Source organism: Ambystoma mexicanum, chromosome 13 (genome assembly GCF_040938575.1).
Source record: "Ambystoma mexicanum isolate Mex_15411 chromosome 13, UKY_AmexF1_1, whole genome shotgun sequence".
In the NCBI taxonomy this organism is placed as follows: Eukaryota; Metazoa; Chordata; class Amphibia; order Caudata; family Ambystomatidae; genus Ambystoma; species Ambystoma mexicanum.
The window spans coordinates 349,698,623-349,717,439 of NC_090938.1; the positions used below are offsets into that span (position 1 = coordinate 349,698,623).

General features: G+C 46.1%; 1 protein-coding gene across 1 annotated transcript in view; it reads right to left on the minus strand.

The window, feature by feature from the left end:
* OXA1L (OXA1L mitochondrial inner membrane protein) overlaps positions 1 to 18,817 on the minus strand; it is a 293,484-nt gene that overhangs the window by 53,298 nt on the left and 221,369 nt on the right. Inside the window, exons 4-8 of the mRNA XM_069633865.1 lie at positions 13,782 to 13,925; positions 13,281 to 13,366; positions 9,622 to 9,786; positions 8,212 to 8,316; positions 7,834 to 7,996 (exon numbers count right to left, since the gene is read on the minus strand). Coding sequence (XP_069489966.1) covers positions 7,834 to 7,996; positions 8,212 to 8,316; positions 9,622 to 9,786; positions 13,281 to 13,366; positions 13,782 to 13,925 — 663 coding nt within the window. The remainder of the gene's footprint in view (positions 1 to 7,833; positions 7,997 to 8,211; positions 8,317 to 9,621; positions 9,787 to 13,280; positions 13,367 to 13,781; positions 13,926 to 18,817) is intronic.

Here is an 18,817-nt window from a genome sequence, read left to right on the forward strand (position 1 = left end):
GACAGCTTCTTCTTGCGTTCCCGCAAGGCCTTTGCCGTGAGCGACTGGCAATCGACACAGTCGTCCGTATCGTGGGCCTCACCGAGGCACCAGAGGCAGGCGTCATGCGAGTCCGTGACCGACATCTTGGATCCACAGTCCCCGCATTTCTTGAAGCCCGGATGCAGGGTTGAAGACGAAGTAGACATCGCCACGAACAGGTCTTCACAAAAAACCGAACAGGTTCAACGAACCGAGAATTGAAAACAGCAAACTCCAAAGGGTCGAGGCGTACCGAGATTCACGAAGCGAACATGTTCGCGGAAAAAACGGAACTGAGACTATGGGCGTCGTGCGTCCTATTTATCACATCGGGTGACGTCGGCTGTCGGAGGAGGTCCTCGGGGACGGTGCATCGACGTCATCGACGCAGGCGCCAAAGATTTTCCGAAGCAGCACAGCTGTGGACATTACCTGTCATAGATATGGAATACGTCGGAGGACCCAATCCCCTCGAAACAAATACTACTTCAGGATACAGGTCAGCCATAGTACGTATCCCCACTTCTTTCCAATCCCGAACCAAGGATGCATCACAGGAAGGGGGGAGGCACTCAAGATTTCAAAGCTTGAGCCCAGGAACGTAGGGAATATCCACTCCCAATCTCTTTAGAGACCGTTTCCATGCATGCAACGTACACACCACAGGGTCAAATTTACACTCACCAGCAACCTTCTTTGACACTGGCACACCCTGAACTGCAAAGGGGCGCACCAAGCATTATTTGATCCACACATGCCGATATATGCTGGGGACGCCAGCATCCAATAAAATACAACCGGCACCTGTGCAGGCAAGAAATATAGCTCCATATCGGGCGCGCCTGTACCATCACACGTCCACGGGATGACCAGACTGTCAAACCGAATCCTTGGGGATTTCGGGTTCCACGGCAGTCTCACCAGTAGGGCCTTCAGCTCCTTGAAAAAAAACTGCTCTTAGCCATAGAGGGATACCCAGAAACATGTATAGCAGCTTTGGGACCACTATCATTTTAGCAATTGTGACCTGGCCTAAGAGTCAGAGGTAACATTCACCACTTTTCCACCTTACTTCTCAGGACCTGCAGGTATTTCAGGTGATTCTCTTCCAGCAACAAGCGAGAGCTCCTACAAACCCGTACCACTACATATCTGACTGACACCTGCTCCCATCTATACCACCCAACATAAGGAAACGAAACGGACTTGGACCAATTCACACAAAGGCCTGAGAACTTGCCAAACACAGCTACTTCCTGTGACAGGGGATGTAGGTTCACATCCGGGTCGTTGGAGTACAACATCGAATCACCCGCATACAAGGATACCAGTTCCTTGGTCCCTCCACTGCTAACCCACGATCCAAGTGGAACTTGGCTAGCTGCCAGGGGCTCTATTTCCAGCGTAAATAGTAGTGGAGATAGCGGACACCCCTGCCGGGTGACGCCACCAAGGTCAAAAGCCCCAGACTACTTCCCAAACAGGCCAATCCTAGCTGTTGCACCAGTATACAGCAGTCTGATTGCTGCGAGAAAAGGTGTTGGCACACCCACGGCCTTCAGTATTTCAAAGCGATGGCCCCATTCAACAGAGTCAAGTGCCTTCTCCATATTGATGAGGGCCGCAAACGCCTGCACACTCGGATCTATTTGAGCTAATATGGCAAACAACCTGCGTAGCAACGAGGTCGATCTCCCCGGGATAAACCCAGACTGGTCTGGGTGTATCACCCCCGGAAGAACAGAAGCACGCTGTCCGCCAGTACCTTAGCAATAATCTTGGTATCCAAGTTAAGCAAGCATATCCGACGGTAAGAGGCGCACTCCAGGGGGATCTTTCACATCCTATAAAAATAAGTTCACCACAGCCTCCCTCATCGTAGGGGGCAGCCGCCCTCAGGCCAATTCCTCCTCCCAAACCTCCACCATGTGTTTAGTGGGCCTTACTCCTAATAGGATTCCGAGGATATGCCACATGACCCAGAAGCCTTGGCCATGGGAAGCCACTAAGATATCCACTGAAATTGGTTTCACCAGCACTCCGGCCGCCTCTGGAGACAGTGTTGGCAGTGCCGTCACCTCCAGGTATTCAGCTAGGTCCCTATGGGTGGGATTCCCCGCGCTCACACATCTGTCAAAGAAACATCCTAAAAGTTTCAAGGATTGCGTCCGTCTCCACCGCCACACTCCCATTCGGGCTGACATATTGCCACAATATCGGACTTCTGCATTCGTGTTGCAGCATCACTGCCGAGAAAGAGATCCAGTCGACCCTCCTCCCCATACTGGAGTGCCATCACTGGGCACGCCGGAAAGCTCAGTCAACCGGTCTAGTAGCCCCTTCAGCCCCTCCATCATCTGCCGACATCACTGCAGTTTCCGTCACCTTCATCTAATTTTCAAGCCCCTGAAGCCGTCGCCTAATTGTTACCAACACGCACAGTTCTGTCAACATGCAGGGCCATGGAGGCCCACTTTAAATGCCTCCCATAAAACAGCCATTGTGGTCACTAAACCCCTGTTATTCTCGAAATACGTCTGTACAATGTTGACAACCTCACTGCGATACACTATGTCAAACATGGCAGCTGCCTTTGCCTTAAAAAGCCAGCGAGGCCTAGGCACCCCCTCACGCTCTTGTTCAGTGACCACAAGACAGGAGAGTGATCTGACAAGCTTCTCGGTAGCAACTGACAGTCAAGCGTCATATGCAACAAAGGCGGGCTAGCCAGGACGTAGTCTAAACGCGAGGGTGTGCCATGCACCGATGAATAGAAGACAGGGCTCTCCTCATTTTTAGAAATGCATATTGTATGTAGATGGTTTTTGAATCACATTACGCTATCTATATGTCATTTTAGAACGACTTGAAGGTCTGATACCGACTAAATGTTTGATGACTGGTTGAACTCTCAAATCTTCAAGGAACTAGCCAATCCTTCTGCATTCTCCACCTCGCCCCTTCCCTCCCAGGCCCTCTGCACTGTACTGGCCTCCCACTTCAATGCAAAAGCTCATGACATCCTTAGCACCCCCCTCCGCTCCCATCCCCCTGCCACCCATGGCCTCCCAACCTCCTATCACATCAGACGAGGTCACTACGGTTGTCTGCTGTATGAAGGTCTCCTCCAAACAGGTCTCCCCAATGTTTTACGAGAACTATTAAGGACAACATCAGCTCCCTTGCCCCTGCACTTGCTTATTTCTGCAATCCCTCTCTTGCTACTGGGTCTATCCCTTCTTCCCTCAAGCACTCTCTTGTCCGCTCCCTTCCAAAAAAGCCTTCCGCTGATCCACTGTGTCTGGATAACTACAGCCCCATCTCTATCACTCCCTTCCTTGGGGAAACTTCTGGAGAAGTGGGTCTTCCCCCAACTGGCCCAGCATACTAAACTCGTTGGTTGCCTACACGACCATCAATCAGGATTCCGAGCATTCAGAGGCACAGAAATTTCCTCATTCTACTTGATCTTTCCTCTGCATTTGATCTGGTCAACCACTCCATCCTCATAAAACAGTTCCATGTTACCATTGGTATCTCGGAGGGTACTGGTACAAAAAGTCGCAAGAAATATTTAGAATGGAGAAATGACAGCATCTTTTTTTTGCATTTGTTTCTCCAAATTCGGGGACATTATGAAGATATAAGGGGGAGTGGGAGGGGAGGTATTAATCGTTATGGTGGGGTGTAGTGGGTGGGTGTGGGGGGACCCAACAGTTAAATAAAAAAAGATGCTGTCATTCCTGCATTTGAAATGTTCACGTATATCCATCTCAGACCGGGCACTGGACTGGCTGCTCTCCTTCCTCATCGACCGTCCCTCCCACGTCATCCTGGGCTCTTTCTCCTCTCCTAGCTCTATTTCCACCTGTGTCGTTCCCCAGGGCTCTAACCTCTCGACCTCGCTCTTTAATGTCTATTTTGCTCCAATTGCTCATTATCTTCACTTTCTCCTCTCACTTCCAGTGTTACGCAAGGGACACCCAACTCTTCTTAAAACTTCCCTCTGATGCTCTACCTACTTCCTCTACCATTCCCAACTGCCTATCTGCTATCCAGTCCTGGTGTGCCTCAAATGAACTCTGCCTCAATGCCAGCAAGACAGAGGTCCTTCCTACGGGGACTCCACACTCCCTCTCTCCTCCCTTCACTCTTGCCACCCTCTATGGGCTCTCCCCCTTCTGCATCACAAGCCAGAAACAACCTCTCTCGCTTTCCTACCTCGCATCTTGGACCTTGCCAAGATGGCCCATTTTCAACTCCGCCTCCTCAGAGGTATCCTTCCTTTCCTCATTTTTCCCCAGAAGGTCAATGTCTATAGAGCTCTGGTACTCTCTAGGCTGGACTACTGCAACAGCCCCTTCCTTAACTTACCCTCTTCCTCTCTCCGCCCCCTCTAGCTTGTCCAGAATAGGGTTGCAAGACTTATCCTTGGCCTCAAGCCCAGGGACCGTATTTCTCCAGCCCTAAAATCCCTCCACTGGCTCCTGGTTGCTGCAAGGATCAAATTCAAATCCCCCTCCATCATCCATAAGGCTGTGTGGGGTCGAGGACCAATCTATCTACAACTTGCTCTCACCAAATACTTTCCTTCTAGATCTGTACGCTCCACCGGCTCCAACTCTCTGCATGTCAGGTGCTTTTCTAAGCAGCGAGCTGGTGGCAAATCTGTGTCCTAGGCTCGCTCCCTTCTCTGGAACAGTCTCCCCCTTCCTCTTCGTTTTGAGCCAGATCTCCTCAAATTCAGGAAGCTCCTCAAGACTTTTCTCTTCACCTCCTCCTTCACGCTCTCACTCCTGTGCGAATACCCACAGTCACAGAGATTAGTGGGCTAGGACCTTGGTCCCTTCTCGGCCTTCATCCCAATCGCCCTCAGCCTTCCGCCCCAACCCAGCACTTGCCTCGGACACCCACTGGCTTGTGTTCTCACAGGCCTGCACTTATTATTGGCAGGGGATCACTCTGTAACAAGCGACCTCTGCCAGGCACTTACTGTTGCACACAGATTCCCTCTGTGGAACTTCTAGCACTTACCCCCTTCCCCGTCTCTTCTCTCTCTCCCTCCACTTGCACATTCTTAATGCTGCCTTGGCCTTTTCCTTGCCCACACCCTGCGCCTAACCCCACCCCCCCATGCCCTCCATCGTGCCGTTCTTCGTGCCGGCCTGTGGCTGTAGCAGTTAAAAGAGACATCACGTCCTCTCATTGTGTAACAGCATTGTGCCCGGTATCGTTGGCGGTATATTTTTTAGCACGACAGTCAGCCAGCGATAGCCCAAAATAAAACGTTTGACGTGTGACAGGCAGTTTCAAAAGGGTTTTCATTCATAGGAAGCTTGGTAGGTAGGAGAGAGGGTTTAGCACATCTTTGCGGAACTTCAGCTGCTATCATTACATGGACGTTCAGAATTAATTTGTCCGTATGCTTTGAAGGAATAAGAGACAATACAAGTTTAGTGGGAGCCACAGGTGTTTTTTTTTTTTTTTTTTTTAAATCGTGGCTCGCTTGTACCTTTTCCACTATGATGAGCGCCACCAATTAGGGTTTCCCGTGTGGGTTTTCTTATTACATTGATTGGAGGGGCCTGATGAGACGTATCAGTGTGGAAGGGACTGGGACACAAGTGTGTACACAGTTTGAGGGCCTGCCCTAACAGGCATTTTATGTTTAATCTGGCTAGCGAGTCTGCACAGTTCTCCAGCTGCTCTGGCATATAAGCAGACCGCTCGTGGGTGCGGTGCACGGGAAAGGAGAGAGATCTAGGCTGGTTGGCATTCCTGTTGCTATCTTTCAGGCAAGGCTTGTTGACCATTTTCCACTTGTGGACTCCACTTTGGCTGAGAAGGTCGGAAGACCTGTAGTGGAACATTACAGGTTTTTTTGTTTGCCTTTGAGTTAGGTGAAACTATAATGCATGTGTTGTCCGTGGAGGTAACCTCCCATTTGTGTCTGAAGTGTTGTGATAGGGTCTTATTGTACGTACGGTAGACTGTAGCTACCATTAGGTCTTAAGTCAGTGGTTAGTGACATTTTAACCGAGAGAGAAAAATGTTTCCTGGGAATAAGGCGTTGTTATTGGCATTTTATCCAGAACACTGTTTAAACAGTTTTAATGAGAAGTGAAGATGGTTTAAATGCTGGTGATGCATTAAACTATTTATGTAGCTTTAAATAAGACGCCAATTAATTTAAAGCTGTGAATTTAGGGTTTGTTATTTACACGTTTAATCAGTTTAAGGTTTTACTAGGGTCATTTGCTACTGTATGCGAAGCACTAATAATCTATTTATCCCTGAGGCATCGGTAAATAGGGCCATCTCCTAATGTATGTGAAGCACTAATAATTATCTATTTATCCATTCGTCCTCTGTGATAAGGGCATCTGCTAAAGTATGCAAAGCACTTTTAAATCATTTAACATGTAAAAAAGCTGCCCTGCCTGCTGTGTAGTGATACGCTGTGTAGTGATACCGGTCAAGGGACAAGTACCCGGGTTATTCAACTCTCATACAAGTAAAGGGAGTAACGGGGGGGAGGAGGGATAGGAATTCCCTGGAACCTGCTCATAGACTCTGTCACCGTGGAGATACTAATCTACCCCTGGGGGTTTAGGCTTGGTGATATTAATTATCTTCTCAGGATTCATAACACACACGCATTGTGTGGTAAGGTGTAATGACCATTCTCTTGTTCACCAACAGGTTGCTCCTTTATAGAAAAGCATAAACATACCAGTACTGGGTTATGAAATAGGTTGGACAACCTCTGTTTATATCTACAGCTGTTTTAATTGTTTGTGACTATAAAATATCGATTTCTTTACCGCAGAAGTATGCAACATATTTGATTAGATGCAGTAGTCACCAAGTGATAAAATCACCAGACTTCATGCTAGGGACCTTAGACTTAGAAAACGCTAGTAGTTGCAGACAATAACACATACGATTCCTGCATTTCACTTGTTAGGTTATGTAAAGGGACTATACAGGGATGCATGTCAAGCAAGTTAATAGCATTTCTAAAGGTCCTTTCAGTAAAGACTGCAGAATGTCCTCAACACCCTGTTTTTCATCTTTAAGTTTCCAGCAACTGAGTTGAGAAATACCAATCTTGATTTTTTTTAGACCTGAGGCCCAACCTCCCCAAGTTGAGGAAGCTCTCTGTCCCTAACTGCCCCAAGTCTCCTGAATGTTGTGCATTAATATGCAACTTCGCAATCTGCATCTGCAAGTCGCCCTTTGCTTACCAGGACAGCCCTAACCCAACAATGAAACGGTCCAAAGCTGTTTATATGCTTTGGACACATTTTACTGTCATGGTGTCTATTCTGACAGATGAAATGAGTACCATACCCAGTGTGCATTGCACATTCAGAAAAAATGTACGTTTGAATTACTAGTACAGACATGTTTCATAAATTGGTGATCATTCTTATGTTCCCAAAATGCACTTTGTTTTATGCATGGCAGCAAGCATCCTATATTCAGGGCACCCACATTATTCAACACCTAGATCCACCCCCTCAGTCTGGCCACACCACTGACAACCTGCCTCTGCCGCCCCTCCCCCACCTGCTACCCCTTTCACTGCGCGCAAAGTGCAGGATGGTGGAGAGGGAGCCCTCCCAGAAAATGATGTCCGTTTACATCACTGAACCGGATAGGGCATCGACAACCGAATAGAAAACTACTTTCCACATTTACAAAACAAGATGAGGCTTGTCAAGTACATACGTTTTACTTTTGGAAGCAGGGCATCGTCTCCCCTGTTCAGAGACACAATAATATCCTCTCTATGTATAAAAAACCTACCTTTTTTGAGGCTCTTGATGAAGCCCTCCTGCGGTGGCAGCACAGATGGGTCATGCTTGATTCTCTCGGGAATACGTAGCTTTGTGCGCACTGCCGGGATGCGTAGGAACGCTACCTGGGCTAGCGAGAACAAGTTGGAGGTCATCCAATAGGTGAAGATGGCCTGCAGTAAGGTGAAAGATGAGAAAGAGCATGAGATGTGCGCAAACTCATCTCATTAAAGCATTACTGGTTTCATGTCAAACTCTTGGAGTTCATAATCCTTGTGGGATCCTTGTGAGATGCAAGACAAGTTCAAGCACACACTACTAAACGATTTACATGTGCAGATGGTCTTTTCAAGTGGTATGATGTGCACACGTGCCTGGTGTTACTTACAGTGGGGAAGTTGATGGTGAGTGGCAGGATAATCAGGGGCATCACTCTGAAGACCGTCTTCATTACATGCAGGTTGGGGTTATCAACGCCCGACTCCGCCCCCAGCTAAGGCCCAGTAAAAAGAAAAAAAAAGAAAAAGAGAAACCAGAAAGGGCTGTTAGAAAATTATGAGATCCATGTAGTGTAGGAAGTGAGGTGGAGGAAGGGGACAATATAACATTAATTCCCATTGGAAGCATACCAAGAGCAATATTAACATATGACATGTTCGTGTAAGCAAGAGTGGAGAAAAAGGGTGCACCAATAATAACACAAAATTGAAAAAACATTTGGGAAACTGAAATGGACCAATGAAGACAGGAGGAGCGAGAAAGGCAGTTCAAAAACATAGTAAGAGAAAGATACATAAATACAGATAAAGTTGGGGATGGGAGTGTGGAGAAACAATTAGAAAACCAAGGGAAACCGACAAAGGAGAACCGAGATACAGGTTGCACATGAAGTGAGAGAACAGAGGAGAGAAGGAGAGTGGAAAGACATAAGGCGAATAGACAGAGCGAGTACAGGGGATAATGATAGAATATTTTATTTATATCGCGCTCATACACGTGTTTCAAAGCGCGACCAAGCAAAGGGAGGGTAACAAGGGATAATAAAAACGAACGATCTTACTAGGCCCAGTGACATTAAGAACGCGCAAGTGCATGGAAAAGGGAAAAAGGGGGAAAGTGCGAGGAAGGGGGAGAAGTGGAAAGTGAGATACAAAGGAGAGAAAAGAATGATAAGTGCAATACAATAAATAAAATAAATACAGGCAGAGGGAAGTGTGTAAATTGTCGGATAGGGTATATCTGATAAGTGCAGAAGAAAAATGGGGGACTGTATGGGTACGGATACAGATCCTAGTGCAAGGGGTGGCTCGGAGGCAGTGCAGGAGGGTGAACAGGTACCTGGGCCCGCGGGACAGTGGGTGGCCCGGAGCATGGTGAAGAGAGGGAAAACACAGGGGAGAGGAGGGGCAGAGGCGAAGAGGAAGGTCTTGAGGTTCTTCTGTAACCAGAGATGGCTCTCCTCAAGTTTCAAGGTTGCTGGGAGGCTGTTCCAAAGGGAGGCAGAGATCTGCCCCCAGCTCGTTTCTTTGAAAAACGACTGACCCTAAGGGAGTTAGAAGTAGAGGGGCGAGAGGGGGATAAATAAAATGGACAGGGAGTATATTGAATGAGAGAGAAAGGAAACAGTGTATGGATGTGGTGAACAGAGGGAAAATGTGAAGCACAGCATGTATTTGTGGGGATATGTAGGCATTGAAGATAGAGGGCAGCGAGAGGAATAGTTTCAATGAGACAGAAATAAAGCACAGGTTGTAGTTGAACAAGCAGAGAATTCTGTGCATGTACCAGTAACACATACCTCCAGGATGGCCCACATAGTGCAGGTTACAGCCACCGGCAGGATGAAGAAAGGATCAGAGGCCGTCAGGTCATGGAACCACCACAGCCCGCCAGTCTGCATGCTTGGTACCGGCAGGTACGACATCTTCCGCAACGCCACAAAGAATGAGATAAAGACAGGAGCCTGGGGAAGAGAGAGACTTTAGAGCTGGAGCAAAGAGAGAAAAACAGCAAAAGAGCCTGGCCCCAATTGAGAGATGTTCAAGCTGGCCTAAGGTTGAAACAGGTATTGGAGTAGGAACCCAAGAAGATGGGTTTTAAGAGCACTCGCTGCGGGAGAGCTGACGGGAAATCACGCAGAAGCACTGGCTGTAGAGAAAGAGAGATAGGGGGCTAGGAGTAATAACTGTAGGAAATAATGTAGGAGAACTGAATGCTGGCAGCGCTGTGGACAGCCTGTTGCCATGTATGAAATTGAGAATCTTCGCATTAAGGTGGGCGAATTTTAGACAATTTTGAGAGATGAGCGGCAACAAGGTGATCTGCTTACAGCTTGTTTCAGTGTCTCAATTGTGCAGAAACGTGATTTGCAGCACAAACCCATTGCATAGAGGTGAGCGGTAAGTTTGCATCACAGAAAACGAGTGGAGGAAATATTTTTGGACTAGAACATGAGAGGAACCACATACAAGCTTTCAGCATGCACCATGATCTTCATTTTGCAGGTGCTGAAATAGAAAGGTCTCTAAATAAACAATCGACTTGCATAGGAGAATGGGGTAGGGGAATGCTAAAACTCAAATGTCTCCTTTCTTCCTTTCCCACTGTACAACTAAGTATGCAGCAGGAAGACAAGACAAACCTCTTCTGCTTGCACAATTTTCTGCACTCAAACCTACCTGAATCCCACCTCGCACCACTGCTTGCTTGCATCCAAGTCCTGCAGAACCTATGGCTGCCTGCATTCTTCTTTCTCTAGTCCGCCCTGCAAAATTCCCTGCCAGCACTCCCCTCTACCTGCCCCCTACCCTGCCATTTGTACATCCTTCCCAGCCCAGTATACACACCCACCAGTACCACTCAATGCACACACATCTCCATGGATTTAGTCTAATCTGCCCTCTTACAAGTCACCATTGTCCTGCCTGGAACTTACACCTCCACACATTCACCGACTGTATCTGTTCTGGGAGTGCTCCAAGTGTGACCTTCCTCAGGAGCGGCCTCAGTGCGACAAGTGCCCTTACATGTGATATATCTGTCAGCAGTGTCCTTGGTAAAGTGATTGAAGTGGTCAGGGGAGAGAATGGGGAGTGGAGTATCTTGCAAGGATTGTATGGACTGTAGAGTCTGGGTTGACAAAATGGAAATCTTTAATTACATTGCTGGATATGCACGTCAGTGGATGACACAAAAACAGTGGCTTGAGAGGTGCAGGGGATAATGTAGGAGCAATTAGAGTGGCGAGGGAAGAGGTGTAAGATCCATGGCAGTAGGGTATATAATGGAGTACATTTGATAATGGGGCCCGTGGAAAACTATGCAGGAGCACTGGCTGTTTGGGGGAGCTGTATAGAAAGATGCAGTGCACTCGATGCAGAGGGACAGCAGGGCATGCTAGAGAAGGTGGAATGAGGAGTGAAGATGTTCCTAAAATATTTCTCACTATAGGTGCGGTATGCTGTATAGATTCATAGTAACACTTGAATATAGTGCTTCATTTCTGATTACCCGTGCATCCAAGTACTGTACTAAGAGATGAGAATAATATTGATTTAATTGGTACTCCTTTATCGACCCCGTAAGTGTAGGGTGCAGAAGTATGAGTCCAAAACAATGGTGGCATGGTGACAGCAAATACTTTTATTGCTTTAGAAAAGTAAAGAATAGAAAAACTATCTATCCCTATTTCTAAGAGGGGCTCCCCTTCCTCAGATAAAACTAAGGAGTCTCTCAGATTTCCAAAAACTGTGTCAAAACCTATTTCCAACCCTTAAAACTAAATGAAATGGCGTTTGCAGTCTCCTTGGTCCAGAAGAAATACCACAGCATACTTGACAGGCACAGTTCCATGCATCAAGGAACTGGTTCCAGAGGAGATGGACCCCTTCCCCAAGTTGCAATCCTTTTACCAAAGGTTAAAGCAAAATTCCAAAGTAGAAAAAAGTTCCCTGGTTCAGAAACAAACAAAAGTTCCAACTGAAATTTTCGGTATCAAAGAAATGGCTTCCTTTTCTTGGCTCCTCACAATGTTCACAAACACACCAGGGGGGACTGACTCCCTTTCCCTGGTTCGCTCTCGACTCCTTGCACTGCATTCTTCGTCGTCTCAGTATGTTCTACGAGGATGGGGCTTCCTGGTCTACAAAAACAAATGTCATAAATCACAGACGTCTGTGTAGGGAATGAGGACAGTTGGAGTACAGGGTGTACTGTCCCATAGAGAGGATCCCTCCCCATGAGATCCTCCCGCTGAGTACCACCCCCAGGTGGACTATCGGGAAGCGGTTTGGCCTCATGGGAATGGCCCCCCCCCCCAGGTAAGCAGCAACGGCATCCTGGGATTCGCCACATATGGTTGAATGACCAACTTGTCCATGACAAGAGTCAAACCTGTGCTTGCAAGTTGCTTATAGATCTTTCCTGGGGCGCCTAACTTGCCCAACTTTCTTACCCGGTCAACAGTACAGGAGAGCAGAGTGTGGGTGCACAATAGTGGATAATGCATGGCGTAGAACAATGGCTGTGTTATAACTGTAGGAAACTGTAGCAGCACTAGTGCTGGAGGAAACTACCGAACAATGGAGAAGTGCTGGATTCGGGGAATATGAGGAATGGTATAGGACCACTGGTGTTGGGTAATCATGCAACATTGCTGATTGTGAGGGAGCTGTAAAGAATGATACTGGCGTGCTGAGAGATTTAGGAAATGTTGTATGAACATTCTAGGAAATTGATGGGATCGTTTTGGGAATGGTGAAAGAGCACCAGAGTGTGGTGAAGGTTGTAAGAACCCCAAGTAGGGGTTGCCGTAGGGAAAGGTATGGGAGCATCTGTGAGCTAGAGAGTGTCTTGTAGGATTGTTGGATGCATGGGAGCTGTAACAAATGGTGTAAATATGTAGACCGAGCTGTAGGGAATATTGTGTATGAGCCCTGATCATGAGGGAGTTTTAGTGAATGCACTAGCTACCATGGCAGTGTAGGAGATAATGACAATTATGAGGGAGTGACAGCATGGTGTAGGAACAATGGCTGTAGGCATCTGTAGAGAATAGTGTAGGATGATGCGAGTGAAGGAAAAGTTCAAGAGGACTGGCACTTGAGGAGTGATGTAAATGAGCTGGCCTGGGGTGGACGAGGTGGGGGGAGTGATGTAGGGGCACTTGGCTGTGGGCGACCTGTTGGGAATGCAGTTCAAGCACTATAGGGAATGGTGCAGCAGTGAACGGAAGAAGATTGTGTATGAGCTTAGTTTGTGAGGAAGCTGAAAAAATTATGTAGAATACTTGGCAATGGAGAAGCTGTAGGGTATTGTTCATTAGAGCGCCAGGGTACCACTCCGGTGGTGATAGTGCGCAGTACAAATATCCTTTAACATTAACATGCTTGATGGCTGTGAACTCTAAAAAACAGAGTAGTAATGTGGACTGTAGGGAAGATTTACATACGTTCTTACCTGGATAAGGGGGACCAGAAAGCCTCGCAGCGGATTCACGTCGTGTTTCTTCTGGTAAAGTGAGAGCTCCGAGTAAGCCTTTGAAACTTAGGGCAGAAATTGAGAGGTAGGATATTAATCTGCGCAACTAGCTCTGGTGAGTAGTCATCAGCGCATGCAAGCATTTGCTTCCACAACCCTTATGGGCTGTGTTACTTCAGCAGCACTTCTGGCCAGCAGATGTCATGGAAAATTCAGTGCTCCATTTCAAGGGGCTATGTCATTTTATTAATGCTCTTAGCCCCGCCCAATTGGTGTTATCTTTAGGTACTTCTATATCAAAGGTTTATGACAATTTAGCTGAATTCCCAGCTGATTCTTAATGGTCAAGTACTGAGTGGTTCTGGCAGAGCCCTCCAGTGGGTAAGGTATGAGCAAATAATATTTAGCTTTCCCTCCCAGCATCTGTCCTACTGTAGTCAAGGGGTCCCTAGTAAATGCGGTCCTAAGAACATTACTCACAGTCAAACTTGTTCCCGCTTTGCTTGGCCTCGTTCATGCGCGCAGTGAGGCGGGAGATCTCAGGCATGTGGTTATTCAATTTGGCTGCTTCCCTCTGGCCCTTCACTATGACCGGGAAGATGAGGAAACGAGCCACAATCGTTCCTGTGAGAAAGAAGGAGCATGGTACAGGTGAGCCACAAGATACTGTACAATATTACCGACAATGCCCTGGCACCAATATCACTCCATCCACTGAGGCCCTTTAGTCTATGATCGCCTGTAGCAAAACTATCCACAATCGCTCAAAACATTACCTAAGATGATACACAATTGGTACAAGCGTAAAAAAGGTAGCGTTACAGGTCGTCGTTTTTTTATACTGCAGGAAAACTTAAAGACAGTGTTTCATAGTATTGTAAACTATATACATGTATTGTTTAGTTGATTTCAATAGTACCGTAAGAGTAAAAACAAATGGTCTCTATACTTCAATAGATAAAGTTTATTCACTGGGGTAAGTATCCACAATACTCTTAGTCCTTTAGCCCAGCCCATTATATCCACATTGATGGCCCCAGTCAGACCCAGAACCACTCCTCAGAAATAAAGAAGGGTCTCCTTTATTTCTGAGGAGTGGTTCTGGGTAGAATTGAGTTGAGTAGTTGCGGTAAAGGGTCAACAGTGCTGAAATTAAAATGAAGTACCATTCCGGAAACACCTCCCCCCAGCATGGATATCTTTCATAGCCAGGATTTCCATTTAATACTTCCAGTTGTCAGGTTAGGAATCCACAGCCAGCATTGCCATAGCATAGTTTTAGCATGTCATTTATTAATTCATGCCTTTTACAAAATCAGCCAATGAGGGCATGACACTACAACACCAACACTGGTAACTCTTTCAGATGCTTTTAAGCAGGATGCTGGGTTCCTGTAGCTTAACTCTGTTTAATAGGGTTATCTGGGTGGGCCAAATTTAAGTCTAATGTTAGGGGTTTGGAGGCTGTGAAATCTCCAACCGCCGATACATTTTTTAAAAGAATGGGTTGAAATCGTGAAAGTTCACAGCATATGTTTTGCTAAACATGGAGTAAAACGCCACCAAATTTAGAATCAGTCCTGTAGGGTAACAAAAGAAATCCAAGCTGCAGACCACAAACAGTACATATGAGCATTTTACAAATATTTTCTTGAGGTCCCTGCCCACAATATATTCCAGCACTGCCACTGTAAAGCATACGTTTGTGATGCCTGTATACACACACCATCATTGATGCTGTAAAAGGCCTTCATTCGGTTGATTTGCACCATTACAGGTCATCATTGCCACCAAGTTAATTTCATGATGATGAAAAGGGAAAAATATTGGCATTGTGCTGGACTCCAGGCGAGTTTCCCCTGCCCACAACCATATAAGCAGGCACATGCACACATTTTTGCTTTCAGATATTTTTATTGAACATCTTCACATTTCATGTACTGGCCTTAGTACACAAAAATAAATAATCAACAACCATCCGAGCAAGATAACCTGAAGACACTGACAAATCGAGTGAATGTGTCCCTTCTCTTCAATGGGGAGCTCTCCTCTCCCCTGCCAGTGAGGCTAAGGAGGTGAGCCCACTCCGCAACACCCTCCATAGAGGGTAATGGCAAGTTGGGCCTCACCGGGAGAGACTCCCTCTTAGGGGACTGAGACTCCCGTTCCTTTGAGGAACTCCCTTCAACAGTAAACATGATATGTATGGGTCTGTCAAACCCTGTCAACTATCAGGACTGGACTGAAGAAGAAGATAACCTATGATGTTATGCCGAAGAAAGAGAAACTGTCTCTTTAAAAAAAAGTGACCAATCCACTGAGGCGAGTGGATTGCAAGAGGAACACTCAAAGTACGAGGCGAAAAAGGAGTCGAGAAGTGAGAGAGGAAGGAGTCTCCCAGCTGAGGAGGTACCTTGGCAATGTGTACCTGAGAAGAGATGCAGCCGCAGGGGGAGGCAGAGCCTGCAAAATCCAAATCTGCTGGGAAGCAGCATAGAGAACACTGAGAAGCAAGCATAATCGAGAGGTTGAGAAAGGACAAGCGGAACAGGGTCCCAGAATTGGTGGTGGCGTGACCACGAGAGTATTGTGATGGATAGTTGGCTTGCGCGATTTGGCAGATACTGCCACTGGGAAACTGCAACAAGTGTAGCCGGTACCCGTTGAGAATGAATAAACAAGAGGAGGAGCGACAGGCGTATGTGAGAGATGCAGAGGAATTTGGCTGAGTACTGTAGTGGAGCAACTGTTGTCAGACCCGTTAGAACCCAAAAGACATTCCCTGGTGAGAGCGAGGTAACAGGGTACAGGGGAGGCATGGGAAGATAACAGACGAGTTTAATACGACACGAAAAACTAATCTCAGAACTACTGGAAGAAACCTAGAGCTACATCTGTTGAATGTGAACTGCGACAATCTGAGAAAGAGAATATTGATCCCTGAAAGGGAGGAAAATGGAATTGGGATATCCTTGTTAAAACTGAACTGCAAATACAAGAAAAAGAATAATAATGATCCCGAAAAGGGAGGTGAAAGAGATTGAAAAAAGCAGAACATCAACTTTAATGAACTTTAAAGTGTTTTGAATAAAAGACAGACAGACACAGATACGTGAAGCAGGGAATAATAAAGTGAATAACGCTTTGTCCTGAAAAGAAAGATAAAATCTGTGTCCAAGCAGAAGAGTGAGACCTAAGAAAGAAGAAGTGTGAAGCGCCGAAGCCCGATGCAGTCTTTAGGATAAATCAATCTGAACCAATTAAAACCACATCTGAAGTGAAGAATACATATAGTAACATGAGGAAAAGAATTGAATGAACTAATGAAAACAGTTACCAAGAACTATTGAAAAAGCATAAATTGAGATGACAAGTGCTGGAAGCACTGAGCAAGAGAAGGGAATAATTCCCCAGCCCCTTTTATTTTGTTCGGAATAGTGATAGGAAGATTGTGTGTTTTTGGATGGCGGCCAGATACATTTTGGACATTAAGACGACTGTCTAGCACCTCAGTTACTCCTTTAGGTACGGAATAGCCATAGGGACAGTTCTGTTTACACCTTATTTAATAAACATTGTTGAAAAATATCCTTAAAGAGTCTGCGTTGTCCTTCTGAACCGTCAAATATGGTATCAGAGTGGTATCTACCCAGCTGAGAAAAGTTGGGGACCCTTGCTGTTCACTAAGCTAAGTCCCAAGGCCCAAGCTCCTACAGTACCAACTATCAATAGTGTTTGGTATACAAAGCATTGGGGAAATTGTAGTACCCCCTATTGAAAGACGCCTAATCCCCACCGGTTGACATCAGGCCCTGCCCAAGGAACCTATATTAGACTAGCCTCGAAGTCAGGGTTAGCTCCAGACGTCTGAGGAGAAATTAAGGTATCCTACACAATAGCGGGAATAACACTTACATTGTTAATGAAGGACAAAAAGGGAGAAAAGGTGGCACAAGGGATTCTTGAAAAAGCCTTGTTCCCTATTCCAAAAGAGGTATAAAACCATACAGAAACAGACAGGGCATCAAAGGGGTTTTGGGAAGCAGATCTCCCATAAGATCACGCAATTCCCGAAGAAACGGAAGAGGTTGCTCCCTTACCTGACCTAGCCTTCACTCAGAGAAACAACCCTGTGCTGATGGAGGCATTTGCAAGGGTAACCACAGAAGAGGACTGACGCAGTGAAACCAGTCCCTTCTTCATAAAAAATTTAAATTTAAAAAAAAAAAGGTCCATTGTATCAGGACGATGCAATCCCTGTCTGGGAGTGTCAAACACAAATAGTGATTCCTTATAGTCCTCGTCAAGTTGTATTGGAGCTCGCCCACTCATTTAACAGCGACTAATCAGGCGGTGGGAAAGGCTCAGTCAAATCAGCCCTACGTTCCGAATATTTGCAGATATTAAAAGTTTCAGCCTGACACGCAAGATATAACAGAAAACGGCAACCACCCCAGTTCCAAGCGTCCCGTTTCAATCATTACTCATCGTAGATGTCCCTTTCTCGAGAATTGCAATGGATATAGTGGTACCATTCGAGTGATCTAGCCTAGGAAATCATTTTATTTTGGTAATCGTAGAATATGCCACTCGCTATCCCGAGGCTTTTCCGCTGTGTAATAATACAAACAACAAATCCTAAAACACCTGCTACCTTTCCGCACGAGATTAGGGTTTGCAGAACATGGCCAATGATGAAGGTACCACCTTTATGTCTCGATTATGTAGGAGGTAAAAGAAGCTTACCATCAAAACCTAAAAATGTCAGTGTACCCTCCCCACACCGACGGATTTGAAGAACATTTTAACCAAACATTGACAAAAATATTCTGAAACAGATGGAAAAAAACTGGGATGTGATGATACCATGGACATTGTTCGCTGTCAGGAAAACACCACAGGCATCCCTGGGATATTATTTATTTTGAACTTCTCTATGAGAGAGAACCCAGATATGTACTAGACCTGGGAGGAAAGGGAAGAAGCCCCTTTACTGATCTCTCAAAACGCATACAAATTAAGCTCCCATTTGGCTGTGGTATGAGAAATTGTTACAAAAGCATCTAGCGCATACCCAAGAACAGCAGCAGGCTGCCTATGATGAAACATACCGTTTTCAGTTGGGACAGTTCATCTTGGTTCTCCTACCCACCTTGGAAAACAAGATAGTTTCCAAGTGGTATGTCCCATATCAAGTCTTGGAAAGAAAAGGACCACTATACCTAATTTCTAAGCCTGAAACAAAGCAGAAAATTCAGATTTTCCATGTTAACCTATTGAAGGAATGGAGAACAGACCCCACTGAGAAAGCTGGTGTTACCATGGCCGTTCTCTCTCCCAACAGACCGATAACGAGAACCCCTTAGTTTTCCCTGACCTATCACCATCACAACAGGGTGATGTCAATGACCTTCTGACACAATTCTCCAATTACTTCGCTGAGCGACTGGGCAGGGTTGCTAATTTTGTTCATTATATTAGAACCCCAGCGGGGGAACTGTCAACCTAAAACCCTG